The sequence below is a fragment of the Eurytemora carolleeae genome, unplaced genomic scaffold (genome assembly GCF_000591075.1).
Source record: "Eurytemora carolleeae unplaced genomic scaffold, Eaff_2.0 scaffold288, whole genome shotgun sequence".
NCBI classification, from domain to species: domain Eukaryota; kingdom Metazoa; phylum Arthropoda; class Copepoda; order Calanoida; family Temoridae; genus Eurytemora; species Eurytemora carolleeae.
The window spans coordinates 275,750-290,772 of NW_019396198.1; the positions used below are offsets into that span (position 1 = coordinate 275,750).

Below are 15,023 nucleotides of genomic sequence, written 5' to 3' on the forward strand. Positions count from 1 at the left end.
GTTTATTTTATTTTAATCTTTTATTTAAGCAATACATTTTTTTGGGAAATTGTTTTAGATTTAGATTTTTTGTCAAGGTCGAATTTTTCATTTGCTTAATCTAATAAAAATTTCATAAAAAGATATCGCTTAAATCAAAGATTATAAATTATCAATAAAACTACTTTCAGAATTTTTCTCTAAATGTTTTCCTTTTTGCTTGAAAATGTTTCCAAGTTTTATAAACCTGTTTACTTGTCATAAGTAGTCACTATTTATAATAATTGATTAACACTTCTGATCTTTAATGGAAACAGCGAGATCTTTATGATAGAAGTGTCAAATACTTACCGACAAGATCTGCAGTTCCTCCGTAGTTCGGATTAACAAAATAGAATGTTCATCCAACCTACAGGTCCGAAGTATCGTAGGACGGAAGTGCTGTAGGACCGAAGTAACATTACCTGTTACGGATCCGGTTTTAAGGATAAGATAGATTAATTTTTAAGATAAAAGACGACAAAAAAATACCGTTAATAAAAAAGCTTCAAAAGGCGTTAAAACACTCATAACACAAGTAAAATTATTTTTATTAAAGTTCGTTAGATACTCCTCAGACTGAAAAATAACATAACAAAGAAGATTTTATGGGTTAAAATTACACTTTAATATTTGTATTAGTGTTAAAGAAAAATTTTTTATTTTTTCTTCAGGAAAAAATTATTATGTAAAAAAATATTTTTTGCAGAGAAGTAACATTACCTGTTACGGATCTGGTTTTAAGGATAAGACGTATATAAAAGCCTGGTTAACATAAATGATAATACTTTATTATAAATAGATTAGCAAAAATATGAGAAGTAATTGTTGCCATAAGATCTTTAGATTAATACTGATATTAATATGATAAATGGTGATCGGTGGGTTTCAAATAATAATAATGAATAATAGTGGTAGAATAATAATAATGGTGAGTTTGACAATGGTTTAAATTGTTAAATCATAAAATGCAAAATAAAACAATGAAAACATGAAAGAAATCAAAGAATTTCCTGAACAATATCTTATGATCAAAGTTGAATATCTGAGATTTACGATATTAATAAATATCTGTCACTGTGCACTGTGTAGTGTGTTACTAAACATATAAAATATTACATCGATGATAAAAGTAAGATAAAGGGAAGACGAATATAGACAGAAATGTGTCAGAAAGACTGGTTTACCAATAACTATGCGCACTGTGAGCTAAGTATGATTAGTTCGGAACTTTAGTGAAGTACATCGTTAATCTTAAACACTTGATCTCGATATTAAAGGGACAGACCGGCTACGTAAGGTAGTTGAACTGAGTATGCAGTGTTGTAGAAAGCCTCTTTAGGATTCATTTGAGACATATTAAACTCTTTAAAGATCTGTAAATCCTGAGTTTGAGCGCAAATTCCGAGGTTCAAAAGTCCTACTTTGGGGATAGATACGTTTTCAGAATCTTTTTTTTTTTAATTATTAAATAACGACGACAAAAAATGTAAACAAAATTCTACAGTAAACTAATTAGTTGTTTAGGAACAGATTGAGAACATAAAAATTAATCTTATCATCGAAAATAAGTAATCTAGTTCAGTTATTAGTTTCTATTTTCTCATTAATCTGTTTATCATTATTTACAAAGATTTTCTGCAGATTTTCTGGAATTATTATTGAAAAGACGACTTTTGAAGAATTAAAAAAATCTGCAAATAAATTCAAAGAAAATAAGAAATTTAATATAATGATGAAAACGAAATTGATTGATTCTAGCATTGATTTATTGACAAATTTCTTTTGAGAAATATGTTCCTAACCATCTAATTAGATTACTGTATAATTTTTACTTTATTTTTCGTCGTCGTTATTAAATAATTTAATAAAAACCGATTCTGAAAACGTATCCACCCCCAAAGTAGGAGTTTTGAACGTCGAACTCGCGCTCAAACTCAGGATTTACAGATCTTTAAAAAGTTTTATGCGTCTCAAATGAATCCTAAAGAAGCTTTCCACAACACTGTGCAGTGTGCATACTCAGTTCAACTACCTTACATAGCCGGTCTGTCCCTTTAAATATATTCTCAGAATCAGAACTTGATCCCTCAATTAAAATTATCTCTCCAGGGTATAACCCCTTACGAGATATCGAGAAGGAATTAAATTAATCCGAAGGTCTGCAGCATAGGATGGAGATCAATGCTTGATCTTGAGATTCACCACACTAAAGTTCAGCGTCAGTTCAGTACAATACAGCTTGCGTCAGTTGTACAATTAAATTCCAGTGACAAAGTTCAGAGTCAGTCCAGTACAATACAGCTTGCGTCAGTTGTACAATTAAATTCAAGTGACAAGGTTCAGCGTCAGTCCAATACAATACAGCTTGCGTCAGTTGTACAATTAAATTCAAGTGACAAGGTTCAGCGTCAGTCCAGTACAATACAGCTTGCGTCAGTTTTACAATTAAATTCAAGTGACAATGTTCAATTAAAAGCGATAATTTTTACGCCTTTTCTTGGGACTGTGTCAGATATTCTTGATGAAAAATCGCGGTATATCAGGAACAAATTTGACGACGGCCATTTTGACGACCGGCAGAACCGGTTTTATTTTGACGGGAGCAGGTGGCGTCTCCAAGCATTTCATTTTAACACTTCTACAACTAAACTTCTCCGTAAACTTCATCAGCTTGGTACACGGCTTGTGGAACCATCTAGACAAATACAAAATATTATTGATAAAAGAATCTTCAAAAAAAAAATTCGGCATTTTCTTTTGGCCATAGACGTATAGATTTGTTCTTGAAGTAATCATAATTCAAGATGAAAGAACTTGCCAAATATGGAACGATAAAGTTTAATAGATTTTTGTTTGTTTGGTTGTTTGTTTGATTGAGGAAAATTTTCTTCAGATTTACAGTGAAACCCAAAGTGATCAAAGTTGACTTAGTTTAATTAAACTAAATGGGATGTTTATTGTTTAAGCTACTATATTGTAAACCTATTTGTTTCTGAAACAATTAATGAAAACTCTGAAAGATTGCTTTAACGTCGTTATCATGTCTCACAGTTTTCTGGTTCTCCCTATGGTTATAGGTAAAAAAATTTAATGTAAACGGTTCAGGTTACATCAAAACTAATAATCATATTTGACAATATTAAAGGCAAGTTTTAACAGTTACAAATTACATAATCCTTAGGGACGTTTTATATAACAACCGACTGTATTTAAAGCGAAAAGCTTTTTTTGTTTTAATTTTAAGCTACTCATTTAAGTTAATTTTAATAAAATGTAGTATGTTATTTTCAGCGAAAAGCCTGCCACAATGTTGCGGTCCCTCGACCTGTTAATGCAAAAAGATATCCCACACTTTTGTGGAGTTCTTAATTAATTGTTTATATATTTTTGTATCTGTAGAACCAAATTTAGTGTTATAAAAGAAAGAATTTCTATTATTACCTAAAACAGTCGCATCCAACCCACTCAACTTCAACCTCATCTAGAGAAAGATCCTCGTGTGGAGGATCTATCTGATCACAGATACCACAGCTGACTAGCTCCTCTTCTTCACCATACTTTCCAGTCACATCCTTAACAAAATCAATAATATTAGATAATTATCATTTTCATAAATAGTACTAAAATTAATCAAACAAAATCGTAAGACAAATCTGATCAGTTCATATCAAATCAAATCAACGGCAAACTACAGTGGGACCAGTAAAACTGTGGAAAATCTAGACGAGTGTTACGACTCAGTCATGGTTTTATGGTCTAATCAAAGGACATGAAACACCGCAATTGTACAGTCTACAAAGACCCGCTTCATCCATGAGATTGCTTAAATGTGGGTTTCCTATTCCACAGTTGTATGGGTCCAACTGTAGCTAAGAAAAACCTCAATTAATCATTAGTTGACCAAATGTCTCTTAAAGAAGGTACCTCTATTTTACTGCTTGTGAAAGGACGTTTAATCCTCTCTCGCATATCCTCTCTGGCATATGCTTTAGTGCTCGCCTTCTTTCCCGACCAGGCATGTGATGGAAGTGGTTCAGAAGGAGTCGGAGAGAAGGATAGGTTTATTTGTTTTGTTGGGGATGGTTTGGATGACGACCTGGCCGAGGACAGGTGAGATGTTGATCTAATCGATGATCTTGAAGAGGATGGAATAGGAGATGTTGGATTGGTTGCTCTTGTAGAAGATCGCGACGAGGACAAAATAGGACTAGGAGAGGCTGGAACAGGTCCGGAACTCCGCGTACGCGGGAGAACAGGTTCAGCAGGTTCAGGTACAGGATCATGTTTCTTGACAACTTTCCGTCGTCCCTTTCTCTTAGTCTTTTTTACACCAGGTTTTTTGGATTCAGTTGTTTCCTTGGAATCTTCTTTTTTCTTCTTCTTCTTCCCTAGTCCAAGTTTAACAGGCTTCTTCTTCTTTCCCCCGTAAAGAATATGTTTGTACTCAACCTCAAGCTCTAGCTCCGTCTTAACCTTCTCCTTCTTCCCGACCTCGGCTTCCAAATCGTCCAAGAAGTCCATTGAGTAGAAGCTTGCTGGAGGCCGTAAACGGACTTTTGCCTCTAGAACGTCGTCGTCCGTTGAATCCTCGCTGTCAGATTTCTTGGACTTTTTAACCGGTTTTTTAGTCTCCTTTTCCTCATCCTCCCCACTGGACTCCGTGTTGAAATATTGACCAATGACCTCGTCTAGATAATCCTCTGGAAGGAGGTTTGGGTGAAGGTTGTCCGTAGACTTATTCCGAGATTTCTTGTTCTTCCCAACAGGTGAGCCCTAGGAAGTAAAGAAGGATATTTAGTATTTACTCATAAGTCATTGTTGAACAACTTTGACCCCTTCCACGCCCAAAATGATTTCGGGTCCGTCCTAGAGAAAGATTTTTTGACCAGGCCCCCTCCCCCCCCTCCTATTAATTTTGTTGGATGGNCAAACCTTTAAAATAAACCTTAGAAACTCTTTTAATATACCCTAGCATTCATTTAAAACATACCTCGGCAATTATTTAAGACATAACTTGACAATCATTTAAAACATACCTTGGCAATTATTTAAAACATAACTTGGCAATCATTTAAAACATACCTTGGCAATTATTTAAAACATACGGGTCCAAAAATCGTTCTCTAGAAAGTTACCTAGATTTCTGAGATTTTCGGAAAAATTCAATTATTTTATCAATAAATTTGTTTAAATAATCCACTTAAAAGGGATTAGGATTGAGGAGGGGTAGATATGAAAGGGGTAGTTTTTATTTAGAAGAGAAGAATTATTCTAACCTTTGTTTTGTTTAATCTAGACTGAGTAGACCCCGTGGATATCGGAGACAATGTATATCCTTCCTCCCCATCAAACCCAGACTGAAGAATATCTTCTATCTCAACACCTGCAATATAATAAGAAAATAAAAAGAAAATAAGAAATTATTTTTTTTTAAATAAATACTTAGAAAAAAAGAAATTAATTGAAAATAAGAAAATATATAAAAAATAAAAAGAAGGCCAGGCAAATATTTGCTCACGTTTACGAAATTTAACCCAGAATCATCACATTTTTCAGGTAAAAAATCATTGAATTCCGTAAATATCTGTACAATGTACATTGTATCATCACATTTTTCAGGTAAAAAATCATTGAATTCCGTAAATATCTGTACAATGTACATTGTATATCCCTGAAAATCCGCACAATCTTTTGGTAAATAAAAAAAATATTACAAATCGTACAAGTTGGACACCCTGAATATACGCTGGTAAAAAATCATCTCTCTCCTCGAAAATCGAATAGAAAATAAACTAATGTTACGGTAAAAAAAGATCAAATTTAACCCCAAGAATGCAATAAATGATAAATGTGAGTTTTCTGAAATTTTACTTAAATCATTTTACAGTATCAAAATAGTATTCCACTTGGGAATTTTAAGGCATGTTATTTAATAAATTTTTCACAAATATTTTACCGAGGGTTCACAAGACCAATCTCGGATTCAGTAAAATTGTTCTCGAAAAATCAATACAATTTTAACGTCTTTTAGGACGAAAATGCTCGAATTTTCTACGTTATCTTCGCAGAATTCTATTATAAAGGCGTCCCAAGGAATAGTTCAGTAACTTGCATCCTGCTGTTGGGTTAATTATGAGTAGGTAAAGTAGGTTAAAAGGGGATAACAAAAATCCCAGTTGTCCATTCAGCCCTTTTGTGCATAAAATCATTGATAATGATCACACTTGTTAAATTTCAAATTTTATTGACTAATTCCTTAGAGCTGAGAGGCACAATCATTAGAAGGTTAGGAGAGGTTTCAAGAAAGGTGGGTTCAAGCTCCGGCCCCTCCTCAAGCTTTGTTGCCTTCTTTTCCTTGAGGTAGTCCTTGACATAGTCCTCAGGGAGGTCAAAGGAAGACACATCTTTTCCCCAGATAGAGGTCATTCCTACACAAGGAACTTAATGAAAATTGCATTGTGGATTTCTTTTTTCATTGAAAAGCATGCATTTTGTAAGTATAAAAACAGAATTTGTAAAACAAAAATTTACTATTACAATTCTGTTAAAAATACTGAACTCCTAAATAAGTCAATTAGATAAAATATAAGTTTAAATGTAAACCTTCGCATTTGTCTGGTGAATTCTTTAACGGTGATCCTCTAGGAGAGATTTGTCGATTGGAGGGGGACATCACCTCCTTAGTTGAGGGGGACACCACCCCCTTAGAAGAGGGGGAAACCACCCCCTTAGAGGAAGGGGATATCATCCCTTTAGAGGAGGGGGACACCATCCCCTTAGAGTTGGTGGAGGGGGGCACCATCTTCTTCAAGTTGGAGGCCGAACCCCATTTTGAATTTTTGTCAGGGTTTGACTGAATAAGCTTCTCGAACAAAGCATTTGTGTCCTCCAAAGCTTGAGCCTCCCTTTCGGAGTCGCTGTCAGAGGATGAGGAAGAGGAGAGACTGATTTTTCGTTTTTTATAACATTTCTCACTGGTTTTAGGTTTCTCGTAGCTCTCCTGCCAACTACTAGTGGAGCTTCCTTCATCCCTTTCCTGAACAAAAAATAAAATGTTGTAAAACGAGTGGCAACACCCCATCCCCCTTTTTTTTGACACATTTTTAAATTTAAAAGTAATTTTTTTCTTATTTCAGCAGAGTCACTTTAAATATGTATTTCAAAATCCTTGGCAATCGCTTCAAAAAATGACATCGCGTAAAATATACCTTAGCATTCACTCAAAATAAACATAAGCACTGAGCAGTTAACACTCGCATAAATAAATCTTGACAAACCTTTAAAATAAACCTTAGAAACTCTTTTAATATACCCTAGCATTCATTTAAAACATACCTCGGCAATTATTTAAGACATAACTTGACAATCATTTAAAACATACCTTGGCAATTATTTAAAACATAACTTGGCAATCATTTAAAACATACCTTGGCAATTATTTAAAACATAACTTGACAATCATTTAAAACATACCTTGGCGATTATTTAAAACGTAACTTGGCAATCATTTAAAACATACCATGGCAATTATTTAAAATATAACTTGGCAATCATTTAAACATACCTTGGCAATCTTTTAAAATATACCTTGGCAATCCTTTAGAATATACCTTAGCAATCCTTTAAAATATACCTTGGCAATCCTTTAAAATATACCTTGGCAATCATTTAAAACATACCTTGGCAATCCTTTAAAATATACCTTGGCAATCATTTAAAATATACCTTGGCAATCCTTTAAAATATACCTTTGCAATCATTTAAAACATTTTACATTTTTTAAAATATAAAATGTAGTAGACAGTTTGGAGATCAGAGTCGAGTTTTTCATACGAAAACCCCAGACAAAAAATACTAACCTGCTTTGTTAAATTTCTCTTTGGACTAGGATTCTTGGTATTCACTGGTTTTGATGTCTGCGGAAAAGATGATTTTGTACTAAAAGAAGTTTCAGTTTTGGGAGTGAAAACTTGTTTGGTTGGTTTGCTAGAATTAGTTTGGTTTATCGGTTTGGAATGCGGTGGTTTGGATTTGGGCCCCGGATTGATGGATTGAAGTGGAGAAGATTGGTTGGTTTGAACTGGTTTGGTTGGAAAAGGAATCTCAGCTTGAAGAACTGGCATCTCTAACTCATCATCAGAACTGTCGTCCATCTATAATAAGTATCTTCTTTATATATACTTTGCTTTTCATATGTCTGTTTGTTTGAATCCAAAAAACGTCAAAACGGCTGAACCGATCGGAGCCATATGCTTTGTGAACTCAGTCCGTTTTTGAAAATCATGGAAGTCAATGTGATGGATTTTCTTCAAATTTTGCTTTCACCTGGCATATTATCAGAAAACCTTAAATCCAAAATTTCAGGATCCTGTAGCCTCTGATTACTTAGTTTAAACGCTATTTTATTACTCGCTACTTTGAGATTAAATTTGTGTAGAAGATTTTGTTGATTTCACTTTTTAAATATGCTTACTAACTATATTTTAACTTTTTGACCTCGATCTTTTTTTATTAGGTCATCCTCTAATTTTTTTGAAATTTATGATAGCAAAGCGAACTTTTCTAATGAGACAGAAAATGTTTATAAGAAAGACGACCGTGGTAGAATACGTGCAGAAAATGGACTAAAATTAGGGTTGCAAAGCTCTAGCTCCAACACAAATAACTGCCAGTTAATGAAAATTTTCGTGATAATTTAATATATTATAGGGAATCTTTAAATAAAATTTGCGTAAAGTGGAGGATGGCCTCTTAAGAAAATCGGGGTCAAAAGGTTAAAATATGATTTGTGAGCAAATTCAAAAACTAAAATAAAAAAATCTTTTCATAAAACTTGATCTTAAAGATCTAGAAAAATAATGGCGTTTAAATTAGCTTTATATCTTAATTAATAAAAAGTTATTGCCATTTGAAGGATGCGAGGTCAGGCCGAATATTGCCTCGAGGGCGGAACTTCAGTTTACGCTAACTTTCTTATTTCTTAATTCATCTTGGAAATGTGTAATTAAAAAGGGCATTCCGGGAGTATGACACCCTTTTATCATACAAAAACTGAAGGAAAACAAAATATAATTTGTCAATACCTTTAAAGAAGCTTTGATTTCAGTCCCTGAGTTGAAATTTCGAACAGATGTACTCGGCAATTCCTCCTTTTTCCCAGGAGAAGGTTTTTCAGGTGAATCTCCTTTACTTTTGAACTCTCCCATCAGGATTTCATCCTTACGCAGGATAAACTCCTCTCGCACCTTCTTCGAGGATGGTTTCTTAGAGGGACTCGAGAATATTAGCTCAGAGTCAGGAGGCCTGAAAAATGAAGAGGTATATAATTATTAATTATTAGAATTANAATGGATTTTTATGCAATAGGGGGAGCGGGAGGGGGTAATGAAAAATTTATCATCAAATTCATCTTTTTGATACGTAAAATTAATTCCCCTCAAAAAAAAATGTTCCCCAAATTCAGAGAATAAGACCATAAAAATAAGTTCTGGTGGAAACATCATTATCATGAGGGGGGGGGGAAGTAAAATTATTTTTCAAGAAAATATACACCCCTAGTTTATTTGTATATTGCGGCTTATTTTCTTTTTTTTCTCACTTGTTTCAAGATTAATCTAGGAGACCTATATGACGAATATGAGGAACAAGTGCATGGGAGGGGAGGAAGGGGGATAAAATTAACTGCACAAATAAGAACAGTCTTTTGCGGGGTTCGAGCAGGATTTCTCGGGCTTTGGACAGGGTTCTGCAAGCTAACTGGGTTCGAACAGGAGATTGCGGGGCTAATGGCCGCATAGCCCTCTCCCCCATAAGAATTGGGAAAAAAAGAAATCGAGAGAAGGACAGAGGGTTATTTTTTTTTTAAAGAGTGAGAAAAAGAAACCTTCGAACACTTAAATTTACTCAAGATATTTACCTGGTTTGAATTCCTTTCAGAAAGTGCAAATATTTCTTAAGTGCGGAGAAATATGGAACCTTCACATCAAGGTCATATTCAGATTTAAACATAACAGACAATAAGAACGGCAGTGCAGTAATTTTGTTCCTGAATCCGGTTAAGAGAAAATATGAGGATTCACGAAGAATTTTTTTGAACAAAAGCACGTTTTTTTAACCTAAAACACAATTCCAAAATGATGATTAATATGAAAACTCGTGCTCAAGGGAACTCCCCTAGTACCAGATTTAATAAACAGCAAGAAGTAGCTGAACCACGCAAACATAGTTGAACCACTTCTCTTGGGCTCCGCAATTAAGCTGAAGAGAAGTGGTTAATCCCAGTTAATGAACCCGTTGCAAACAAGAAATCTTGTAAATATTAAATTAAAGTTTTGCTCCAAAATGGCGCCAAAGTAGGACAATATGACAACATGTCATGATTACATATGATTGTAAGTGACAATTCTGACAATGACAGTGATGAAGATGATAATGATGACTGAATAATATATCATAACAATGAGAATATGATAATCTTATGAGGAAAAAAATGTAATAATGGAAATTCTTAAACGAGATGAAATAATCTTGATGTATTCTTTAAACTATTATCACTATTATCACTATNATTCTACACCTACAGTGTAATAATAAGCATTTTTAAACGCAAGGAAGCGAACAATATTAAAATTGTTCCTCCTGAACCGTGTAATAATGGGAATTCTTACATGATAGCTTTACTACTATGGAACCGAACAGATATGATATAATATTGAATATTGATGTTGTTCACAAGAATAACGAATATGAGCCTGATCCCTCGTCTCCATCTTTAAGTTGACCGGTCCCGCGAGCCCAGGTGCTTGGGATCACCCACTCAACTATATCAGAACCTACAAAAATAATATGATAAAAAAATTATTAGCGGTATTAAATATTAGAAAACGTTTCATAAGAATTGTTTTGATACATTGCCTTTCAGATTTAGGACACTTTATGATCCGACAAATTGTTTACTGTTTACTGTTCATGTTTAAAATATTAAAACTGTTGTTTTATCTCAGATTTATATAAATAAATAAATAAATTAACCGGTCAATAATCATTTCGAGGAAATGAACTAGCTGAAGCCCCAATGATTTTTTAACAGTTGGCAGTAGCTATCAGGAAGACGACCTTTTGTGTATTGTCAGTAGTTTAACCCCCCCCCCCGGGCTATCCTGTGTTTTCTCCCGCACCCCTGACACCTGGTGTATTTTCCGGCTGAAGACCAAACATAAACTTCTTCCTGCCCGAGAACACCTCGTAGATCAGTTTACCGTAGAACACGGCAATCTAGATGATCATCACAATAGAAAATATTAGTAAATCAAAAAACTATGGAAGTCGAGACAACAGGAACGGAATATAAACTGTGGAACAGACAGATGAAATCAAAATACTTCACTAGTTGCTGGCTCCAATAATAAAAACATTTTCCTTAAATTTTAGACTTCTATATATACTTTATTTGTTGGCATGTTTGTTTGCTAGAGTCTAATTAACGTCATAACGGCTAAACCGATCGAGACCAAGGCTGTAGGGGCAACTTACATTACCCCCGAGGAGAAGGATTACGGAGGATCAGAATTTAACCATTTAGAGTTTTCAAAATTCACGAAAAAAAAAAATAAAAGAGCATCAATTTAAAGTTAAGAGTCGAAGATGGTGCGCACTGCGCAGCTTAGTTTATGAAAATTTTACATTTTTTTACAAAATCAAGAAAGTTATTTAAAAATAAGAAAAGAATTCCCGATGTTCTTAATTTAGTCTTTATAATTTTCACTGAGAAGGACCAAAGTGATAACAATTTATTTCGTTGAAAAACTTATTTTGCTCAAAATCAGATTTAATATTAAAATGTTCTACCTTAGGTTTAAATTTAATTAGTTTGGCACGAAGCAGCCTGGATCCTTCCATCAGCTCTTCACGGGATATTTCTCCCGCGCTCTGGATTGTGCGCGCAACAATGTTTGTAAATCCAATTCCTGGTTTTAAATAAGTTCAATTATTAACTGTGTTCATGAAAATATTCCTCTTCAGTTTGGTTTAAAGGATTTGAAAAATTTCTAATATATTTTGTTTAAAACCTTGTGAAAAAAAGTTCGTGATGGGATAATTTAAAATAAAAAATTAATTATTCAAAAATAATTATTCCCTTGTTTTAGCAAGTTGTGATCATCACAAGCTTTTGTCGGGTTAGATACAAGACCTAGAAAAGAAGAAAAAATGTTATCAGACAGAATTATATTGTTTTAAATACTCTTCTTAAATTTCGAGTAAAAAAGCTTCTTTAGATAAATTTGGCTTGTCTGTTTGTATAAAACAACAAAAAAGCGTGAAAACGGCTGTACCAATCGGACCCAAATAGGTTTGTGCAAATTCAGTGAAACCTAAGGAAGGTTTATGCAGATTGTTAAAAGTGGAAATATTAATTTTTTGATTATAAAGATTAATTTGTTGCTATAATAAAACCTAGTCTATTTAAGAATGACAAAAGTTCTGAAAAACTTTAAGGCCGCTCTTGAATGTTAAAATGCTCGGAATAAAAGCTTGTCCAACTGCATGATAAACTGTTCCACCAAAAAAAAATTGAATTTCTACCGATTGTCCAAAGATCCGCAGTATAGTTGAATGTCTTAATTAAAAATCTACCCCCCCCCCCTCGGTAAAAAAATGTTCTCCTTGTATAGACCTGCATTGAAAAGAGCGTCCCAGAACTGTTCTCCAGGTCCATCAAAGTATCTACCAGACCAGGCAGAGTGTAGGGACGGGTTCGGGTTGATAAATATAATATCCAAGTTATTCTTTAGGTAGTCAGGTAACACTGAAACATATAAGTATACAAACATGTAGTCAACTAGCATCTACTCATACTTGTTATTTGCCTCTAAAAATTTTAATTTCCCCAAATTTAGTTTACTAGCCTCAAAAAAAAAGATCCTTCAAAAATACAGGGTTATTAACAAGAGGAATGAAACTACAGAGACAAACAAACAATCCTGAAGTATTCGGAGAAATGATTTCAAACTTCCGCTAATTTCTATTACCTTTAACAGCTTCATCTTCTTCCATCTTTATTGTTTGTTTCTTTTCATTCTTCTTTTTGTTTTTCTGCTTGGATAAACTTCGTCTTTTCACTTCTCCTACATCTGATTAAAAAACATAAGTATCTTTTGACACTTTCTATCACCCTACCCCCCCCCCCACCCCCACACACACTGACTTAGTATAAAATGGCAGGCTTCAATCATTAATTATTATTTAATAGTATTCACCCCTCAGTTAATGATAGTTTTTAAAAACAAAAATGTTGTTCTCTAATTTATCAGACATTAAGCTTTTAAAGGTACCGTTGTGAATCGGACATGCCACTCTCTCAATGAATTCACTTGACATTAAGTTCACAATCCCTTTAGTTCACCTTCAAAATGTTTTGCAGAGAAGGGAGCAAGCCACCCCCCTCCCTCGGTTCCGACTCTTTGACTTTAATACCGTTATAATGGCAGAGTTGGGCATAATTAATAAATTTAGAACTCATACCTGTATTTTCACCAAGTCTGGCTGCTCCTGGTGGGAGGGCAGCCTGATGCTGCAGCTCTCCTGCCTGGATGAACAGCTGCGGGGAAGCTTGAACATGTACGGCTTGTAATTGGGGGATTGCAAGCTGGAGATTTGAGACATTTTGGGGACCTTGCAACACTTGAAATCCTTGGACAGGAGTGGGTTTTAGTCCGTTCTGAACAAGTCCATAAGGGTAGAGTCCTTGCAGTCCTTGTAGTCCCTGAAGACCGATCACTGAAAATTGAGGTTGAACTTGTGGATTCACAATTTGATAAAAGTACTGGCCGTTGTTTTGAATTTGAGAAGGTTGAATTATCGATATTTGCTGATTCGATGTCGGCGCAGTGATCGAGGTTGTTTGAGGTGGTTGTAACGGACCCCCTGGGTTCATAATAACCTTTAAATTCTTCTTACATTAGTTATTTTTTCCTTTACTCACTTTTCTTTCAGTAAAAGCCGAACATCGCATCTGTAAACCCATTGCAGTGCCGGGAGAGCCAATAGCAACAGATCTCAACGAATACCTGACCAATCAGAGGAAGGATTGTGAATGTTTGACCAATCAAATTTCAGGATTTTGATAAAATCGACCAATAGGAGAGCAGGAAAGCCTTTTCAATTCCCTTGTTTTTGTCCTCTTTAAGTAGGAGTAGTTCGTAGAAAAGATTTATTAGAGGTATTAATTTCACTTCAGCCTTTCATAATATCTTCTGAGGCCATTTATGCAAAAATTAAAAGTTCTTTTTTGTAAAGATACAGTATTGTTTTGTGAAATTAATCTTTTTAAAGGATAAAATAATTTAATTAATTTAGTCAATCATGATTTTAAAATTAATAGATGATAAAAATTTTTTGATTAACAGAATCTATAATTCTGTTTTTTCCCCAATCTGATAATTTTTCATTTAGTATTTTTTTATTATTGAAACCCTGTTTGAGAAATCAGCTGTTTTCTAGTGTACACTGTTGAGTGGTGCGTATTATTTATGAAACGATGACTGTCAAAAAGAACAAACATCACGAAGAAAAGTCTAGAAATATCGAGATAATTTTACCATATATCTTAAACAAGTTCGTGTATTTCTTGTAGTGTAGTGTTGATACGGAAAGTGTACATATAGGAATCTTGAATTTTGTCTAGATTAATTCTGTGTAGGATTAATGTTCTTGTATAGTTTTGACCCAAAAATCTTTATCTAGGAAACACCCCCCTCCTATAAATTTTGTGGTTATTTCTTAGAGAAGGAATTTCGTACCTCCTCCCCCCCGCGCGCCCCTCCCCCTCGTATCAATTTTATAACCTAACCTGTCCCTAAATAACAAAAAAAAAAATAATAATAAATTTGCTGAAAAATAAATGGTCATGTACAAAATTGATAGGAGGGGGGGGCCTGGGGGGGTCCAAAAATCGTATACTAGGACAGACCCCAAATATGGCAGTGTAAGAGGAGCAAATGTTT

The 15,023-nt window shown here is 34.2% G+C and overlaps 2 protein-coding genes across 2 annotated transcripts; both read right to left on the reverse strand.

Moving 5' to 3' along the window:
* Positions 1-787: 787 nt before the first annotated feature.
* Positions 788-5,565, reverse strand: LOC111697896 (transcription initiation factor TFIID subunit 3). The gene is made up of 6 exons (XM_023468031.1): positions 5,556-5,565; positions 5,298-5,404; positions 3,946-4,794; positions 3,463-3,593; positions 2,059-2,716; positions 788-1,309 (listed from the first exon to the last, which is right to left on the reverse strand). Exons 1-5 carry the CDS (start codon positions 5,563-5,565, stop codon positions 2,530-2,532), a joined length of 1,284 nt encoding a protein of 427 aa, XP_023323799.1. The 3' UTR covers positions 788-1,309; positions 2,059-2,529.
* Positions 5,566-6,240: 675 nt separating this feature from the next.
* LOC111697897 (uncharacterized) lies at positions 6,241-14,061 on the reverse strand. Its single transcript, XM_023468033.1, has 12 exons — positions 13,543-14,061; positions 13,050-13,151; positions 12,695-12,826; positions 12,158-12,211; positions 11,869-11,987; positions 11,208-11,295; positions 10,780-10,853; positions 9,938-9,996; positions 9,105-9,324; positions 7,881-8,174; positions 6,625-7,057; positions 6,241-6,449 (listed from the first exon to the last, which is right to left on the reverse strand). The coding sequence occupies exons 1-12, from the start codon at positions 13,952-13,954 to the stop codon at positions 6,256-6,258; spliced, it is 2,181 nt and encodes a 726-aa protein (XP_023323801.1). The 5' UTR covers positions 13,955-14,061; the 3' UTR covers positions 6,241-6,255.
* Between the last annotated feature and the right edge of the window lie 962 nt (positions 14,062-15,023).

Coding starts and splice junctions, on each gene's coding strand:
- LOC111697897 (XM_023468033.1), bottom strand. CDS start 13,954: ATGAACCCAGGGGGTCCGTTACAACCACCTCAAACAACCTCGATCACT. Junction 13,152..13,542: donor CAGACTTGGTGAAAATACAG/GTATGAGTTCTA, acceptor TTTTTTAATCAG/ATGTAGGAGAAGTGAAAAGA. Junction 9,325..9,937: donor CTGAAAGGAATTCAAACCAG/GTAAATATCTTG, acceptor TTCATTTTTCAG/GCCTCCTGACTCTGAGCTAA.
- LOC111697896 (XM_023468031.1), bottom strand. Junction 4,795..5,297: donor CTAGATTAAACAAAACAAAG/GTTAGAATAATT, acceptor TTTACTTCCTAG/GGCTCACCTGTTGGGAAGAA. Junction 2,717..3,462: donor GTTGGATGCGACTGTTTTAG/GTAATAATAGAA, acceptor GTATTTGTCTAG/ATGGTTCCACAAGCCGTGTA.